An 18,472-nucleotide genomic window follows, 5' to 3' on the forward strand; every position below is an offset into this window, starting at 1 on the left:
GAGGATATTTGCTAGAGAGGAACTGTCAGTATGCTTGAACAAGGAAACGGAGGGTGTGCAGTTCTGGAGTTGCAGACTGACTAAAATGTTAACCAGCTCTAAGTGAAGTAATCTCAGTAGTTTCATGTCACAACCTTGATGCTTTTGTGGGTAGTGAATGAAACTAGGTAGTACTGACATAACTCAGTCCCATATTATAGGAAATTGCAAAAACTTTAGTAGTGTTTCTGGATCGGCTGCATGGAAATGGGGGAAACCTGGAACTTCCCGATGTGCCTAAAATTGCTGTGCCTTCCATACTATCATCTATTTACTGCACACAGTCAAGGACTGAATTAAGTTTTTCTTACAATGCAGCACCGAAAGCCTGTGCACAGTTGTTTATCCCTATAGTACCAGTCTTGTCTTACTGCTGTTCTTTGAAGGTAGTCTTCTGTAGGTGTAGCATTCATTTGAAAATCATCCTTGAATTTTACTGTATTAAATTGAGTATTTTATCAAGAAGCTGGAATTAGACTGAGACAGCACTTTCCTTTTTACTGCTGCAGTGGCGTGCAAGTGCTTAATACTGATGATATTGTTCTAATTCCAAATGGGCATCTGGTTCCTGGAATATGCTAGAATCACATTTGATGGCTTCTCATTCTGAGTCTAGCAGAAAGCTTGAATTAAATAAAGTTTGTTTCAGTAACGGTGAAGGATGTCAGCCTTATTCTAGGAATTCTCTCTCTAAATACTGCAGCATTTCTAATAGAAGTTAAGTTCCTTTACTCAGTGTTTAACCAATGCAATGCTGCATGAACTTAATTCTAGGTCTTAGTTATTTTTATAAAGAGTGCTGAGATACTTGATTATTCATGTTTACAAGCATCCAGGGATGTGGATGATGCGAAAAGGCACATAGGTTAGTATTCTAACTCATCAAAAGCTGCAATACAATTTGACACATCTCTGAAAGACAACTTTGAGCCCTTTACTGGCTAGGCTATAAAAACAAGCTTTTTTGTGTGTGCAAGAAAAATGCAGATAAATTTGTGTGCTTTTTTGGTTTTTTTTCTAGTTAATATAGCATTGTGCAAGAAGCTGCCCTTCTTCCCCTTTCTAGGCGGAGGGGAGAGAAGGTGAAGACACTGACACTTCTGATGACTAATCTTTAAACAGGCATGAAGGGTTCAAGGTACAGGCAGCAGCCTCTGGGGGTGAGAACACTGCCTGGGGCAGGATGTGGTGGTCAGGGGTTTCAATAGGAAAGCAGTTAAAAAAAAAAAATACCCAGACACCAGACCCAGTGCTTTTGCTCTAAGCAGTTAGCTGTGGTTTGCACCACCATGTTCCAAGGTTACCAGAATAAAAGGCGGCCTGACTGATAGCCTTGCTTTTCTGTACTGTGCTGCATTGTCTGTGAAGGGGAGGATATGCAGTGCTGCTCTCGCTCAGAGGGAGGGTCTGCATCACCCAGTCCCTAAAATGGATGAGCAGATTAACCAAATGGAGCTGGTATTGAGCACTGCACCAAAATACACTGAAGTACAGATGCACAGCATGGGACTATCAATGCCTCTCTTTGATTTGTATATAAATTGTTCTTCTCTTATTTCATGGTTGTCAGTTCAGTGGCAGTTTCTAAAATGCCCTGGATTGGTTAAAAACGCACTGAAGTTTACTTCTGGACCAGCCTTTGTTTCTGCAGCTGCATGAAGACTGTAGGAAGAGACTTTTCATTTAGATGTGGTAATAATCTAGCTGGCATTCTCTCCTTCCATCTGCTAGGCACCTGAAAGCGTAAGTAACATAGAAAAAGAATCACCAACCATGGCATGGCACTTAGAAAAGAAGTCTTTCCTGGACCATTTCTAACTACCTACCTCCTCTTGTCCCCTTTCCTTAGACAATTTTTGGAACATTTGAAACTTTTTTTTTTTCTCTCCTGTTTGCTAGCCATACATACTTACTGGTCATTTTGCTCTTAAAAATAAATCTTCAAAGGGATTTGACTTACTGTCCAGATGAAACCTGCCTGGGTATATTTACAAATCACAGCTTACAAACTAGCAAAGAAATTGCTAATTTTGCAACCGTATCAGCTTATTACCAGTGCCACCATTACTGTCTTTGGCCTTTGAATGTTTCCTCCTGTTCCATTGCTGCCTCTTGGGTCAAAATTCAAAGGATGCTGCTGGTGATCGCCATGCTGAGGGGGGATGCTGAAAGCTCGTTACTCTGGACCTGAGCTGCAGAACCTGGAGTGTTACTGACATCAGAGTTAAAGCAAAACTCGGGTAAATGCAAAAGCTGTTGTTTCTGGCCATTAAGCAGGATGTCAGGGTGGAAAAAAACCCCAAACCACCAACCCACCCAAAACAAGTTGTGAACATTCAGCATAGTACTAATAGAATAATAGGTGGCTTAGTCTGGAAAAAGTGGTTCGTGGATGATCTTGACACAAAGTAGAACAAAAACTATTTGCAGATAGTTGCAACTATTTGCAACTACCTGCAATTTTTGCAGCTCACCCCGCACCCTTTGCATTTACAGTAATGAGTATACCAGCATTCATTCCTCCAGCAGGAGACATCTCAATGAAGCAGGATATTCTCACCGCCCCAAGTCTACTTCATCCTGTGTGACCGTTTTCCCCACAACTCTGTCCTGGTCCTGTTGAAAGCCAAGGTTAAAATGGGTGGCTGGATGAGTGTTCATGATCTGTTCCCAGTGACACTAAATTCCCTAGTGAATTCCAGTCTTCATCTTTGTAGATTTCTGAAAAGCAGAGATGCAGCCACTTAACGCCAACCCTTCAGCCACTAAAAAAATCCCTGCTGAATCAAATGCTATGCATGCCATCAGCCATAATGTGATTTAATCCTAATTTGTACCTAAGCACAATGTGGTGTTGCTATACCACTCTTTAACCCTATGTTAACCTTTCCCACTAACTTTAGGTAAAAAGGTGAGAATATTTTTGCTGTGTAGCTGTAACCCTGCACTTGTTAATGGAGACAGTGTTCCTTCTCAGATATGGTCCAAGATGTTTCAGACCACATTATTTAGCTGTTTCTGGCATTATTTCAGTCCGAGGGACTCTGGCCTGATGCTGAAGCAGCAGGAGAGCAGCTGGCAGCTGGTCAGACTGCGTTCAGCCTCCATGCGTCCCTGCGCAGGGGCTTGAGAGGGCTGCCTACACAAGCATCATGTGAATCCGGAAAGAACTGCAGCAACTGTTTTACATTACTGAGACAGACCATGGCTGGGTGCGTTTAAGAGGGGAGAAAGTGAAGATGGAGAAGGAGTGCAGAACAGGCCAGAGGAGACAGCTCAGGCTGCTGATCTACAGATTGTTCTTAGAAACTGGATGAAGTCTTAGTCTATGTGGGCAGTTCCTGGAGTTGACATGACTGGTTCACCTTCGCCTTTACAGCCAAAACAGGGCTACTGCAAGTAACAGTTGCCTCCCGTGTACAAATAGGTCTGGCCAAATGCTGTGGGTCTGAAGTCAGGTTAGTGGTAGAGTGCAGCTCAGATTGATAGAATAGTCCCATCTTTACATGATGCAAGTCTGAATTGCCTTGCAAGAAGTACTGGTACGGATGCATCAAAAATGATAGCTACTTAGTATTGACTTACTACCTGGAAAACAATTTCTTATACTGCTTGTACTATGGGACAACAGCTCTGCAGTCTTCCTTCTACCTTTTTGAAAGGGAACAAAAAAAAAAAAAAAAAAACAATAAACCACACCACCAAACCTCACAACATCCATCTACTATTACAGACATAGGAATAAAAAAAATCACAGGTTAAAAGGTAGTTGCAATACTACAGAATTTTAACGCATTTCAGACTAGGTGTCTATAGTTTGACAGAGCTCCTGTGTTAAGCATAGAGAAATCCAAGCTCCTCAGCCAATTTTTCCAGCTCTGCATCATGTTTAGCAATGGCAACTTATTGCAGGAAAAAAACCAAACAATAATTCTGTCACAGCTGCTTTCCTTGTGCTCAGTAGCATCAATGTGACTTACAAGGTTTGCACCAGCTTTTCCCCTGAAGCTGATCGGTCTAAGTCAGAGAAACCAAGTATATTTGTGCATTAATAAATATAACTCCCTGTTCTTTATTTCCCCACATTTGGTTCATGTCTTGTCTTCAGCAGTGTGCTAATGAGCATTTCTCAGTTTCCTTTGGCAGGAATAAAAAACGTTCTCCTGCTGAAGGCAACTATATTTGTAGTACTTTATGTTCTTCATGGCATAGAAATGCATCTTGAAAGATCAATAGAGTTTTTTCCTGTTTACTTAATTTACTAGGAATTTAGGTATGACCCATCAATTTTTCTGCATGTGTTTGTCAGACTGACAGTAGGATTTTGATACCACAGAGAAAAGCAGCAACTTCAGGCAGGTAGGAGTAGAAATCCCTAATCCAGTTTTTTAATCTAAATGAATTATGTAAGTATTACATTAAAAATTTACCTAACAGCTGGGAAGAAAGATTTTTGTTAAAGGTTTAAGTTCCAGGTTAATTCAATGAAGGGCTAGAAAGCTCTCACTGCTGTTTTGAGATCCTCTAAAGATACATGCAATCATAGGCATGTATCTAACCGAATTACAGGGGCATGGTCTGCTTTGGCTGCCCCACCTGATTTGCAAGTGAGCTGTTCCAAGACCAGAGCCACTAGTGAAGCCTGATTTGCTACCAGTTGGGAACCTTTGTTTCCTAATTGCCTCCTCCCCTGAACGCTGCTCCCCTCATATTTCCTGTGATATCCCTACAAAGCAAAAGACTGCACAAGTTATGGTTTAAAGTTACTAACTTCAGAGTCAGTGTTTCTTGTGCTGCTTGAGCAGCTGCGTTGTAAGAAGCCATGTGGCATTTGAGTTGTCTGACTTTCCCCCAAGACTGTTTTAGGTCTTTCTCTTCTACCTAAATGCTTTCATTAGAGAGGAGGTCTTCTCTTCCATACTTAGCTTAAGTTGCCTGTTACCTCAGAGGTTAAGGAGGGATTCAGAGACACAGACACATAGCTCATAAAACTTACTTCCCCAAGAAAGCGGGTTGTGACACACAACCTGTCTTTACCTGCAGTCGCATTCCTCTGGCAAACTGCAGCTTCCAGGTCATAAAGTTGATGCTGCAGTTCATCAGCCTGCTGGAAGGCTTCCCATTTTAAACTGCACTCTTGGGTTAACTGGCTTCTTATCTAAAAGGTAAAAGGATTAATGGCAGCAACAAAAACTCATCATCTGACAGCTCTGCCTCGAAGCGGGGGCCTAGATTTAGATGAAAAGATGTTGTTGCCCTGTGCGCTCTTGTGAATGAGAGGCCATCACTTCTTGCTGGTTGAAATAATCCATAATTACAGCTTTGCTAAATATATCCATAATCCCTCTGAATGCAAAAATACAGCACAAATGGCACAAATTGACTTTCTCATTATTGTGTAATAAGAATCTGCATTTCAGGCATTGCTGGAGGAAGATAAAAACAATAGAGAGGCCTTTTCTCACTGTGCTTTGCATGTAACCCTAATTAGACAAGACCCTGCCTCCATTTTCAGGTCAGAAGTGTGTGGAAAACACAGCAGCTCTTCCCTCATCTCTCACACAGACTCGGTAATTTGCTACCTATTTTAAACACAGAGTTTGTTAGCGTTAATGACCACGTAGGTGCTAGCTGCAGCTGGAACTGTTGTGTGGCAATAAAAGCCTCCACACTGCAGTTGCCATTTTCCTTCCTGCTCTTCTTACAGGCTGATCCAGATGTTGACATCTCTGATCTCTTAAAGGGTTATTTTGTAAACATAGCAAACCAGTTCCAAGCCCCAAAGACAGATACCAATGAAATCAGTGGTCTTCTGTGCCTGCACCAACCACCTGGGCTTGTAAAAGTCTCTCGTGTGATTTTGGTTAGAAAACATGCCAGCAACCTGAGAAATTATTCCCAGCAGAATGGCGTTTGTCATCCTGACTCTGGAAAACAAACAGCCCATGCTTTCACCTTGATGCTTTAGGAGACTGAAGACAGAATATACTTTGCTTGGTTACAGGAGAGGCGTTCAGATGCCTTTACAAAGCTTTTTTTTCTCCAGACCAACAAGGCAGGGGCAAGGAGACTTCAGTGGCAGCAAAGCTGTCAGTCAGTAGATGGATTCTTCTACTTAAAGTCTAATCGAGTGGTTTCCAAACAATATTTTGTTCTGCAGGCTACAAAAGAATCACTGCACATTTCACAGCCCAGAGCCCACTCTACCAACTGTGCTAAACACAGAGATTGTATTTGCTTGGACAAATCAGTTTTTAAATTGAAGTAGTTAAATGTCTTTTACAGGAAGAGAATCTTAAAAGTGGATCTGGTTACTCGGTTACACAAAACCGATGGTTAGCAATGCAGTAACCAGTTTAAACTCAATACATCAGTTCATTACAATGGCATCGGTTTAGTGAAAATTAATACCATTTCTGTGGCGAGACAGGATTAAAGCAGTTCCCTTCCCGATACTTGGTAGTCCAGGATTTGGGAAAGAGCGGTGTAATGTACGTGAAACAGGGAAAAGGGCAGAGGGTTTACGTCAAATGCAGAGTAGCTAAAGCAAAAGGACAGCAGTCTGTCAGCTCTGCAGCAAGGTAGCAAAGCCCCACCTGGGCACACTGCCGAGGGACATCCCAATGGGGGATGCACGGCTGGCCAAAGCCTCCAGAGCCCAGCCGCTTGCTGCTCTAGCTGCTGTACCCCCTGACCACCACCCCCTCCCCAGGGGCACAAGCGTGTTCTGTCGAGCACTGCACACCCATTCCTGCTGAACCATCACCTTCAACAAACTCTCAGGCGGTTTACCTCTCAAATAAGGAGACTAATACTCACTTTCTAGAGCAAAGATACTGAACCAGGCTCAACAGTAAGGTCCTGCGAAGCATCAAAACCACCAGATGCCACCGAAACATGGAACATGACCCTGAGCCCCCAACAGGCAGGGAGGGCCGAGCAGAGTGCCAAGGCTCATGCTGCAAGTCCAGAGCACTCAGAGGGCTACAGTGAAGCTCTGTGAAGCTCAAATGCTGGAAGGGATACACTCAGATGTGGTCAGACAGTGTTAAAACTTGAGACATCTCCCCAGAAATGCTACTGTTTCTATTTTTTAAGTCCACCTTATGAGTTTACCTGCTGCATTTCTTTTTTGACCCCTTTTTGATGAAGATGGCACATTTTAGAAGATTTTTCTGCTTCCTTGGTTAAGCATTTCACTCTACTCTTTTTCTTCCATCTCTTCAAGCATCTTCTCTGTGTTTTCAGCTTTTATTGCACTATTTGTCTCTTCTTTGCTTCTTGTGCCTTCCTCTGTACTACTTCCAACAACACTTGTTCCTACAACAGGCAATCATGAAAGCTTCAGACTTGAATTACTTTCCCCCAGTTCCCATGCACACCTTTTTAGATTTCCTTTTAAACCCTGACGACCAGTCCTCAGATGTCATGCCCAGCTGAGGTGAATGAGGAGAGCCCCAATCCGACATGGCTTGGTACTGAAGATAATGAAATGTTGGTAAACAAATCTGAGTTATCCTATGTTTGTATGGAAGGTCCACAGTCAGACCTAAACCCAAAAGAAGATATGGGTTGTGGGAAAGGGGAGTGCAAGGGAAGGGTAAGGGGGATGGGGAACAGAATGCTGTATTTACATCATTGCTGGTTAGAGAGAGAAGCCTCAAACCAACATGCATGTGTAGAACTCATTCAATTGCAAATAAACAGCAAGGCAGTTGCTTCCAATTTCCTCAGTCTGCTGTAATTTGCTTTCTACAACCAGCCTCTGGTCTGCATGTGGAACTTGTTTTTAGAGCAACGTATAAACAAGGAAAAAGAGGGGGAAAATGAGTGCAGCTTTCTGAAATGTTGCTGTTTATACACGGTTTGCAGAGACAGCCAGTAAGTATGGCTACCACAACTGAATGCACTGGTATTGCAAGCCACACATATCAGGTCAAACCCTCCTGTACAGCGCAGGGTTGGGGAATGGAGTCTGCTATCTGTGAACACCATCACCGCAATGTGTACCAAGGAAAGAAACTGAGGGGAAGAACCAGAAGCTGGTATCAGTAACCAAAGAAAAACAAAACCAACAACAACAACAAAACCAGCTGCTAGAAAGATGGTAGATGCAGTGGGTCTTTTGGAAGTGCATTGACAGCTTGCCAGTGAGGAAAACCAATTATCAGCCAAAGGCAACTCCACGCTGGTGAAAAATCTGAACACAAATAGCTAAAAGCAGTCATAGCTCAAACATTTTCCATTAGGGAGCTCTCTAAGCTGTACTAAGGTTGGAGTTTCATAGACTGGTAAGCTCAGAATGGAGCAGTTGAGCCGTCAAATGTGACTTTTTAATATCACATTTACCTCAGTTACCTTTGTACTGGAATGAGCAAGCTGGTTTGGCTAAACTGTATTTCCCAGAAAGACATCCGGTCTGGACTTGGAGATACTCAGTCAAACATTTTGTCATTTCCATGGTTAATCACATTTTGAAAACTTTGTTTCTCATTTCCCATTTTCAGTTTGTCTGGCCTCAACTTCCAGGTACCGCCTCTTGTTATACCTTTCCTTACGAACCCTGCTGTTCTCTCCCAACAAAAATATCTGTAGACTGTAACCAAGTCACTCTCAGATAAGCATAACAGATTGAGCCTTTCAAGAGCCCTCTGCGAGAAAGCATTTCCTGCAGCCCTCAAATAATTTTCGTAACTCTTCTCTGCACCCTCTCTTTATTTTTTTCATCTTGTTAAAGTAGTACATCCTGGAACCAGCGGCGGTATTTCAGTGTGTTGAGCTACAAACCCATTTTTAATGTATCTATCTGCAGTAAATGCACTTTTGTAAACTAAAAGCTTGCAGCATCCATCCTTTCCAGTGCCGCCCTACATGGCCAGTCATCTGTCTGTCACGACACCTGTCCTGTCCAGGGTTGCCTTCGCCCTGTTCTGTAGGAGTCCTGCTTTCTTCTCGACATTCACCTGCTCAGGCACTGCAGCACGTCTCGGAGGGATAACCAAGTTGCCGAGCTATCTGTATGATTCTGTACTCCTGCTCTGCCCATATGGTTATTCACTAAATGTGCCTTATCAAATTCACTAACATTCCTCCCCAAATAAGTCATTGGTAAATTTCATAATCTATAATTTTATGTTTATTTCCAAGCCACTGACAAACATATTGAACACTAATAGTTCTGCTACCAACCGCTGTAGAAATCCATCAGAAACCATCTACATTTAATGAAAATAATGCGGTTTTATATGTCAAAAGATCTAGCTCTCAATCCATTTAGTATTTTTATTGATATTGTGTAATAGTAAAATTTAAAATACAAAAGTTATGTACTACTAACCCAGATATTACAAGGCCCTTCCAAATATGTATTACAACTCTAGCATTATATTTATCTATCTAACTTGTAATCTTATCAGCAGAATGAAATGAGGCTGGTTTGACAAGACTTATTTTCCATACAATCATGTTGCTTGGCATTAAGTATATTGCAAGTGAATGATGTGCTGTTCAGTTTGACTTTGAGGAATGGGCCATTTTAGGATGTGTAGCCATCTGTGGAAGTGAAAGGGAGCTTGCTCTGGCAGTGATACCCATGGAAAAAAACATGCAATGAATTTGTTCTGGATTTAATGGCAACATATCTGAATGTTTCCTTGAAATTTAACAATTGTATGGAAGACTAATAGCCTCAAGATCTGTAGTTTAATTTTTTTTTTATCTGTGGGATAAAATACTGTCTTTTACTCACACATCCAGCACTGTTGATGGCATACATAAATGAAGTGCCTGTAGCTGTCATTTTGGTACTCGACTCAAACTTTATCCGAGATGCTACAGATTTTTCCCTGGTTCTCTCTAGCTGCAATGGTGAAAACACTCAGACTTACACCTTGTTTCAGTGCCATAAAGTACACCTCCAGCTCCAGTAACTGTATTGTGCAGTTAGTTTTGAATCCATTTCTCTCCTAGAATAACAGTAGGCAAAATCCTCATAAGGCAAGTGAGATGAAAAGGAGAATTCAGCTTGATGCACTGATGAATCAGGACCTGTTGAATTCAGAGACCTGTTTATGTAGCTGTTTCTTTGGCTTGTCATTGTCTGCCTGAGATTTTGCAAGAGCTTTCCTTACAGACATGAGCTGGCCCTGAAACGAAGTCACCTCTTGTTCTGCCATCATCTTAGCATTCAGACAGTTTTTTGTTTTGAAGAGCTTCCTGTAAACAGAAAGTACAGAACAGAAACAAGAACGAGAGCAGTGATTTTCTCGCTTTTAGATAGCAGTGGGTTTCTTGAAAGGTAAATCTCTTGGAGATTTTTAGTAAAGTGAAATTGAATTGTTCCTACTCTCCAATAAAGGCTGGACCTTTTTTTAAGGCAAAATGGGGAACAGGATGGACAAGAGGAGTCCTCTGAAGGGGAAAACGCAAGATAATTTTTCATATGGGTACAACTGCACATCTTTAATTATATTTACATGTCAACAATTCAAGTTCTTGTGTTCAAACAAGCTCAGAGCAATGCGAAACTTGATCTTTCTTATGAATTAGAAAGACCTGTCCATCTACCAATCTGTTTATTCCTTCATTATCACTAAAGTAAAAAAGTGTGTGAGGAAGCTTGTTTTGCTTTTGGGCAGGGTCTTTTTGTTTGTTTTAAACACAAACGTAAACTCATATATACATGTTACTATGTCAGGCACCAATTTAGCAGCCCCCTCTCCTTTCCCAGCCATTTAAACTGGAAAAAGCGAGGCTCACGATCCTCTGCACTTGGAGTGGAGGACACTGAAATACAGTGGAAGTTCTTTGCTCTTCAGGATTACTCCAGTCAGACACAAGAAAGCTCTGTCTGAACAAGATGAGCTAGTTTCTAATTTAAAAAAGCCAAATTTTCCCATTTATTTTTCTCAGGTTCAAACTTTTCTTTTAAATCCTGTGAAGATAGCTCTTATTTCTTATTTAAATCCACAAATTTGCAATAACTCAATCCATCTTTGACTGATCTGTTTAATAAAATATTCTAATGATTTAGCATCTCCCTGATATAACTGAAATGAATATATGCACATCCAGTTTTATTTGGGTTTAAAATTAACATGCACACAAAACCCATTTTGTTTTCGTTCTTTCTAAGTTAACAAATATGATCCATTCTGCCTTTCCTTTGTTTGACATGTGCAGCTAATTAACCTACGTAACAATCAATAACCTGTTTGTTCCATTCTAATCAGCCTCATTTAAAGCAGTGAGGCGCTTTTCTTTCCATCCATCTTCACTGTAGTTTAATTTAGTCATTTTTGTGCTTCATCTTGTATTTCTGTAATTAAATTTATAAACCTCATGCTGTGTTCTGCTTTGTTTTAGCAGATAGCAATTTAAAAAACAAAACAAAAAAAACCAAAACACCTCAGTCACTTCCCAAGCCAGCAGTCTAGTTAATTTTCACTTCATGTCTGCCTGTCTTCTTTTTCATATGTTTGGTCACTCGTGAAACAATCACAATTTTAATACAATATCATAATTAGTCTTCTGAGTCAACAACAGAATTAAGAATACTTAAGGCTATTCATACTTCTTAGACTCTTGCTTCAAGCGGCCATCAGGGATTTGTTTCATGCTCCACATTTGAAGACCACCCTTATACCCATAATACAGAAGATGAAGTTCAGAATTTTCACCTAAAATCTGCAGTTGCCATGAGATCCTACAGACTTGCTGAGTAACAGTGAGCCTGCCCAATCTGACCATTAGTTTTGCAGAAAATCAGACACTAATAACAAATGAAATGGTAGGGAAATATCACCTTCTCAGCATCTCTAAGCTTTGCAGAGAGCTGTGCCTTCTGAGTGGTTTGCTTCCAACAGTTCAGAGCCTTTAGCTTACAAACCAGCGTCTTTAGCCTGATATTTTCGTCCCGCAAGAGCTGCAGCTGTTCCTGCTAAAGATGATGTTGGTAAGAGTAGACCTGCAAAGATTAATTTCCCTAGGAAGAATTGTGTGGTTTGGAAGTAAACACAGTTGTAAAAGCGTGCAACTATTTGTATTTCATTTTAATTTTCAAACGCTCAAACTTTGCAGTTTGAAACAGTGCAGCCTTCGGCCATAAATTTCTACTACTGTGTCTCCAGGGAAACAGGAAATGTGAACATTGCCCAGAAACTGGGAAGAAAAATGGAAGAAATTTAATCCAAAAGAGCAAGCAGGCAAACCCCTCCGAAATGAAACACTGTTAGTGGTGATAAACACTGTTACGCCAAATGGGGATTCTGGTTCATACCATATTCAGTAACCTGGTTCACCCTAATTACAGTGTCCTTAATAAGAACAAAATTCATGGATTCATGAAAAGTGTAGTCATCAGGTTTTCATCTTCTTTGTTCAAAATAGAAGACTTCCTCCTGAAAACTCTTCTTAAGGCAGAGGAAAGCAGTTTCATAATGCAAAAATCATAGAAACAAGGGTTTCAGAGGACTGCTGGAGGTCCTGGCTCTCCTGTCAGAGGTGTCTCTGCACAGAAGCTCTACCATTCAGTGTCAACACACCTTCTTACCCTTTGTGTCCCGTATTAGTTTTATCTCCTGCCAGGCTTTGGCCTTCCTAATTTCATCACTGTGAATCTGAACTCTGATACTCTACCTTTGTTGCCTGGTCATGTTTTCACTACTGGCAGTCTTTGTGTTTGAGTCCTTTAAGAAGCTCCTTGCTAAGGCAAGCAAGGCCAAGTTTCTGCTAAACTCCTTGGTCTTCTTCCATAACAGGGTAGTTGGTTCTGAAATCTCTTTAAGTTTTCATTAAAAATTAACCAGCTTTCCTTGGCACTTTTACCCTCTTGGCAGTTTCCCAGGGATTCTGCCTAGCAGTTCCCTAAACAAGTCACAGTCCACTCTCCTGAAGTCTCAATCCTAGCTCTGCAGCACATTTTTGCAGCCTTTTTCCTGGTCTTGAAATGGTTTCATAGTCACTGCAGCCTCAGATGACACTCACCACCAGTTTTTCCCTGTTTGTGGGCAGCAGAATTAGGAATTTACCATGGTTGACTCCTCTAGCATTTGCTTTTAGGATATTATCACTGATGCTGTCTAGGAACTGCCTAGCCTTTTACAATGCTGTGTTCCCCTTTCAGTAGTTTTCCAGATGGATAAAACCTCCATGAACACCATGACCTCAAATTAAAACCACTTTTCTTGGCCCTCCATAGGCAGACCCATCGAATTTATTCTCTTGATCAGGCAGTCTCTAACAGATTCCCCACCACGGTCATTAATCATCACTAACGATCCTCCCTCCTCTGACCTTGACTCAGAGGCTTTCAGTAGTACATCTCCACATTCATACACAGCCTCTGCGTGGGGAATGAACTCCTTACACAGAGTGCAATTCTCGCTCCTCTTCTTCCCTGCTGATCCTTCTTAAACACCCTGTAACCACCCACGACCCTGGTATACACTAGCCCACCACGTTCTTGTGACTCTGCTCAACCCGCAGCCCTTTGACTGCACATGGGCTCCCCGCTCTCCTTGTTCGCTGCCTCTGCACACTGTCCTTTCCAAGACGGGGTGTGAGAGTCTCCCTGCAGCCTTGTCACACACAGATGTCTTCTAGTTCCACTGGTTCCTCATTTACTTCTGGGTGTCCCTAGCCCCCAGATTAACTGGGGGTGTTGAAAGCCCTTCTCACTCTGTTGGCATTGCAGTTATATCCTGCTTCGCGAGCTTCTCTGCTGGAGAGATCTGCAGGCATATTTGCTTCAGACGGAAGTATTTAGCCATTATCCGTCCGATCTCATTTGTATTCGCTGACTGACTACCATAATTTTGGTACAAATTGAACTTTGCTGAGGAGGATTATGTTTGACTAGAAAAGGGATTGATTTAGAAGTTGTAGCCTGGCAATTACTTTCCAGCCTCAGCTTATAACTCCCAGAACATCAGTTTTGGGAGCACTTTTTAAAAACATAAAGCTGAATATATTTTTGGTTCTAAGTAACCCCAAGTGGAAAAAAGGATTCTGTCCCCGTTCTTTTATATGACCAGCTTGCAGGACAGGAAGCTAGAACTCCCATCAATACATTTATCATGGTCACAGAAACATCACATGCTCTTTCCCCCACCCAAGAAAGGGACAATGACAACACATGACAATGCTGACCTATGGTTGAATGTGAGTTCACATTTATACTTCTTCAGGTCCAAGTTCAATCTCTCTGATGTTCACCTGTGTAGAAATCATGATGTTAGTTTCACTCAGAACAGATTAAAAGCAGGGTTCCTAAGTTTAGCACCAAATTCAGTTTAAACACATGCAGTTATTCAGGGTCTAAGGGCTGGGTTTGGGCCAAAATTTCTGCACTTGGAGCATAAACACGCAGTCAAAGATGATTGACTCATGACAGCCTGACAAATGATTAGCCATTAACAGAGTGCAGTAATGGACCACCTCCATGCTCTTCACCCAAGCGATGTCTCAGATAGCGTGCAATAACTTAAGCCATCTTCAGCAAGCCTAACCAGGATATTATCCTTGTGTTTATTTACTGACGCAGATATGTATTTCCTTACTTTAGACAAATGTTCTTTCAAGTGACCATTATCTTTAGTGGAGCCAAACTTTTTCTTCAGATCAATTATGCTGTCAACTCCTTCTCTTCTCACGTCACTGATGATTTCAAACACTTGTTGCTCAATGCTAAGGCGATAGACATCCAATTTTCCCTGCAATTACAAACAGAACCCACAAGAGATGAAGTGTGCGCATATTGGAAAGCAACATTCAGAAGATTTCAGAAGTCTCTCAACTACAACCAGGTGGTCTTTTTTCCTAATTATTTTCCTAGAATCAATGTAACAGGAAGACAGAGCAACATTCTTCTTGCATCCAGACACTACAAAAAGTGGAATTTCAATTGTATCATTTACTGTTGGCTATCCTGGGATGTATGTATTTAATGGAAGTAGCAGCACTGTGGTGAAAAAATAGGCTTTCTGGTGAAAACTGGACTCACCCTCAGGATTGCAAAAGAAATCACAATGTTCCTCAAGTCACTATTGCCCTGGACACAGACATTAATGGGCTCGTGGAACATCAATCAAAATCCTGGGGGTCTGATGCAGGTAGTTGCTCTATAACACACACGGTCACAATCAGGCCAGTTTTTAGAGGCTAGATTGGGGCATCTTATTTTTGTAAGTAATGACATATGTCACCCTGAAGAAATCAGTGGACTACATGAAAGCAAAGGCATTGTTAGAGGGAGCAATACAATTATGTGGTAGACATGAAATTTCCAAGAAAAATAGTGCAGAATATTACAAACTGTACTATTATATCCAAAAAGTTCCCTCCATGGTAACTAAAAAGAGCTTCCATCACTCTCTCTAATGTGGTACCTGTTCCATCGAGAATATGCCTCATCTCTTGGAAAAGGTACACTATTCTTCTACCAGATGTTTTTACAAGATGCTTCTAGCAGCAGGAGATAAATGATTCACCCATTCACCCACCTGGCACACTGAAGCCATTTTTTCCTTTGAGTGCTACACTTGTTGGCAAATTATACAGCAGCACAAAAAAGACTGATTGAGTAACCCCTCTTCTTCTGTACCTACATTTAGATGGACACAAGTCACAAATAGGTTCCACACTAATGATTCATATTCATCCCGTACTTCTGTTCTAATCTTCTCTTTGAGACCAAGATTTTCTTCCTCTAAGTCAGCGAGCTGGGCTCTGAGAGCTGTTATTTGCATAATCATCCCATGGCACAGCTTCACAATCTGTCACAGCAGAGAGGTGAATGAGCAAAGCTAGGGATGAGCAAAGCCCATAGCCTAGCAGTAAACCATCCAGAGCTCTGAATACGTTGTGTGATGCCTAATTAAGTAGAGCAAGCATGTCTTCCTAACTGAGTGGTCTGATGAAAATAATCTACTGGTGATATGGAATAATCCAATTTGTACTTCTCTGTTGGTTTTAGAAACATTTCTTCCCTAAAACAGTAGGAAGAATTGTGGCGGTTCATGACCAATATTTGAAGGGGCCAAATGCGTAAGTTTCACATATAACCTTAAAATGTCTGTTTCTGGTCATCAGGAAAGAAAGATCTCTGCGTTAATAGGTATGAGAACTGATAGAAGGAAATGTGTGCAGAGGACAGAGGAGCAGAAACACTGAGGAGCAGGATTAGGGAATATGAATTTCAGAGTAGGTGCTGTGTATGGCTGTGCTGTGTCAGTGAGCCTGGCCTCCCAGAGCATAATCTCCCCTGCCTCCAGAGAGAAAGTCAGAAGAGTTGTGACCAGGCTTTGTCCAGTAAGCTGTGAGATAATGCATTTATAGGAGTAAATATGTTGTCTGCTGATAAGCTTGTACATACAGACCATTTATTACATAATAAAAACAATTATGGGTTCCATTTGTTGATATGTGACAATTAACACACCCTCAGGAAGGGCATCAACACAAACAGGAAGGTACATGATAGAACTTAAACAGATGTAAATGACAGAATTTAAATTTCACATGGGTAGGTCATTGCTAGGTATTTAGGTTTGGTCACAGGTTTGGTCATTTTCATACCACCAAAGAGCATTTGCAACCAGATGAACACAATGGAGGAAAGCTAAAAATCATTCTTAGCATATTATGTTGTTCAGATAAGAAATAGGCACAACTGCAGACTGTAGGCACAGCCAACTGCACAGTCTGCTTTCAAGGCTGCTTGGCACCTCCACATGCCAGATGTAAGCAGTAAATGGTAATAACTTCACTGAATTCTCATTGAAATTTTCTGTGTCAACTTTTTGTTGTACAGCAAACATTACTGAGAGACTTCTGAAAATGAATATTGGGGAAAAATACATGGATTTTAGCCCTGCTGAAAAATTCTGGTGATCTTTATTCAGAACAACATTATTTCCTCTATTTTGTCTTTTTTTGTAAAAGCAGCAAAAAGTTGGTCAAATCCTAAGACTTTGTTGGAGAAATAAAACCAGCCCATGTGGTTCACAGAATAGAATCACGGAATCACAGAATGTTCGGGGTTGGAAGGGACCTCTGGGGGTCATCTAGTCCAACCTCCCTGCCGAAGCAGGGTCACCTACAGCAGGCTGCACTGGACCTTGGTTTCTAACACCTCCACTGAGCATCTGAGCTTGCTCTTCAGACTTGCAATAGCCTCTGTTGATTGCTTTACGCTAGTAAGAAGTGGAGCTGGGTGCAGGAATTCTCTTGTGAGTTTGAAGCAGAGCCCAGAGGCAGTAGGCAGCTGCCCAGGGTGGCCGGTCACAAGGGGTGAGCTGTGTTGTACTTGAATGAAGCGGCAGATGAGACAGGGGTTTGGTGGTGATGGGCTAGCAAAGTGGAGGAGGGGCGAGGCTCCACTGCCCACAAGATTCAGGAAAGTCCTACTGCCTTCTCCTGTATCTTTCCACCCAGCTGAAACCTCACACGTGTTTCTCATTTTCTCTGTTGCTCCAGCCTTCCCAAACATACAGACACGACAGTGAAATCAGGGAATAAGGGAGGTTGCTGATGACACTACAGAAAAGGATATAGGGGCAAAAAAATGGACAAAGCATGAGAAAGTAGGGCAAGAAACTGATAAGAAGCCCAGACAAGAACTGAAATCTTGTAGTCAGTGATGAGGACAGATGAGAAAAGGAGCCCAGAAATGAAATCCAAAATGCAGGTGTTCTAACACTGCTGTGCAAACATCCCCAAAAGCCAAGCAGCCTTCTCCCTAGTGTAGGTTTCTGTAGAAGCTGATATGCCTCTAGCCGTGCAGTTTGTAGTGGTGGAACCAAGCCTCCAAGTCAGCTAATAGATTACATGGATATTGCATGATTCCACAAGATAGCATTTCTCATTTACTGGCTGGGTTTACTTCTTTAGAAAAATCCACCCACACATACCAGCTATCCTAAAAAACACAGCTGAAGCTCCAAAGCCAAGTACTCAGAACTTAAGAAGAGCTGGTTATGCAGCATACTCTTTTCAGTGGTGCCCAGAGACAGGACAAGGGGCAACAGGCACAAACTGAAGCATAGGAAGTTCCACCTGAACATGAGGAAGAACTTCTTCACTCTGAGGGTGACGGAGCACTGGAACAGGCTGCCCAGGGAGGTTGTGGAGTCTCCTTCTCTGTAGATATTCAAGACCCGCCTGGACAAGGTCCTGTGCAGCCTGCTGTAGGTGACCCTGCTTCGGCAGGGGGGTTGGACTAGATGACCCACAGAGGTCCCTTCCAACCCCAAACATTCTGTGATTCTGTGATACCTGGTACCTACACTGCCGTATGGCTTACATGCCTGACCCACTTCTGTGTTCTGTCTGTCTCAGTCAGTGCACAGGATTGAATTGCTCTGAGAAAATGCCTTGTAAAGGAAGAGACCCGTAAGTAGAAGTTGAAGTTAGAAGGTTACCAGTCTATAATCCA

At 41.9% G+C, this 18,472-nt stretch overlaps 1 protein-coding gene across 1 annotated transcript in view; it reads right to left on the reverse strand.

The window, feature by feature from the left end:
- Positions 1–11,939: 11,939 nt before the first annotated feature.
- CCDC162 (coiled-coil domain containing 162) overlaps positions 11,940–18,472 on the reverse strand; it is an 80,740-nt gene continuing 74,207 nt past the window's right edge. Inside the window, exons 26-28 of the mRNA XM_075414245.1 lie at positions 14,598–14,750; positions 14,188–14,253; positions 11,940–11,977 (exon numbers count right to left, since the gene is read on the reverse strand). Coding sequence (XP_075270360.1) covers positions 14,212–14,253; positions 14,598–14,750 — 195 coding nt within the window. The 3' untranslated portion in view covers positions 11,940–11,977; positions 14,188–14,211. The remainder of the gene's footprint in view (positions 11,978–14,187; positions 14,254–14,597; positions 14,751–18,472) is intronic.

Source organism: Opisthocomus hoazin, chromosome 2, assembly GCF_030867145.1.
Source record: "Opisthocomus hoazin isolate bOpiHoa1 chromosome 2, bOpiHoa1.hap1, whole genome shotgun sequence".
In the NCBI taxonomy this organism is placed as follows: domain Eukaryota; kingdom Metazoa; phylum Chordata; class Aves; order Opisthocomiformes; family Opisthocomidae; genus Opisthocomus; species Opisthocomus hoazin.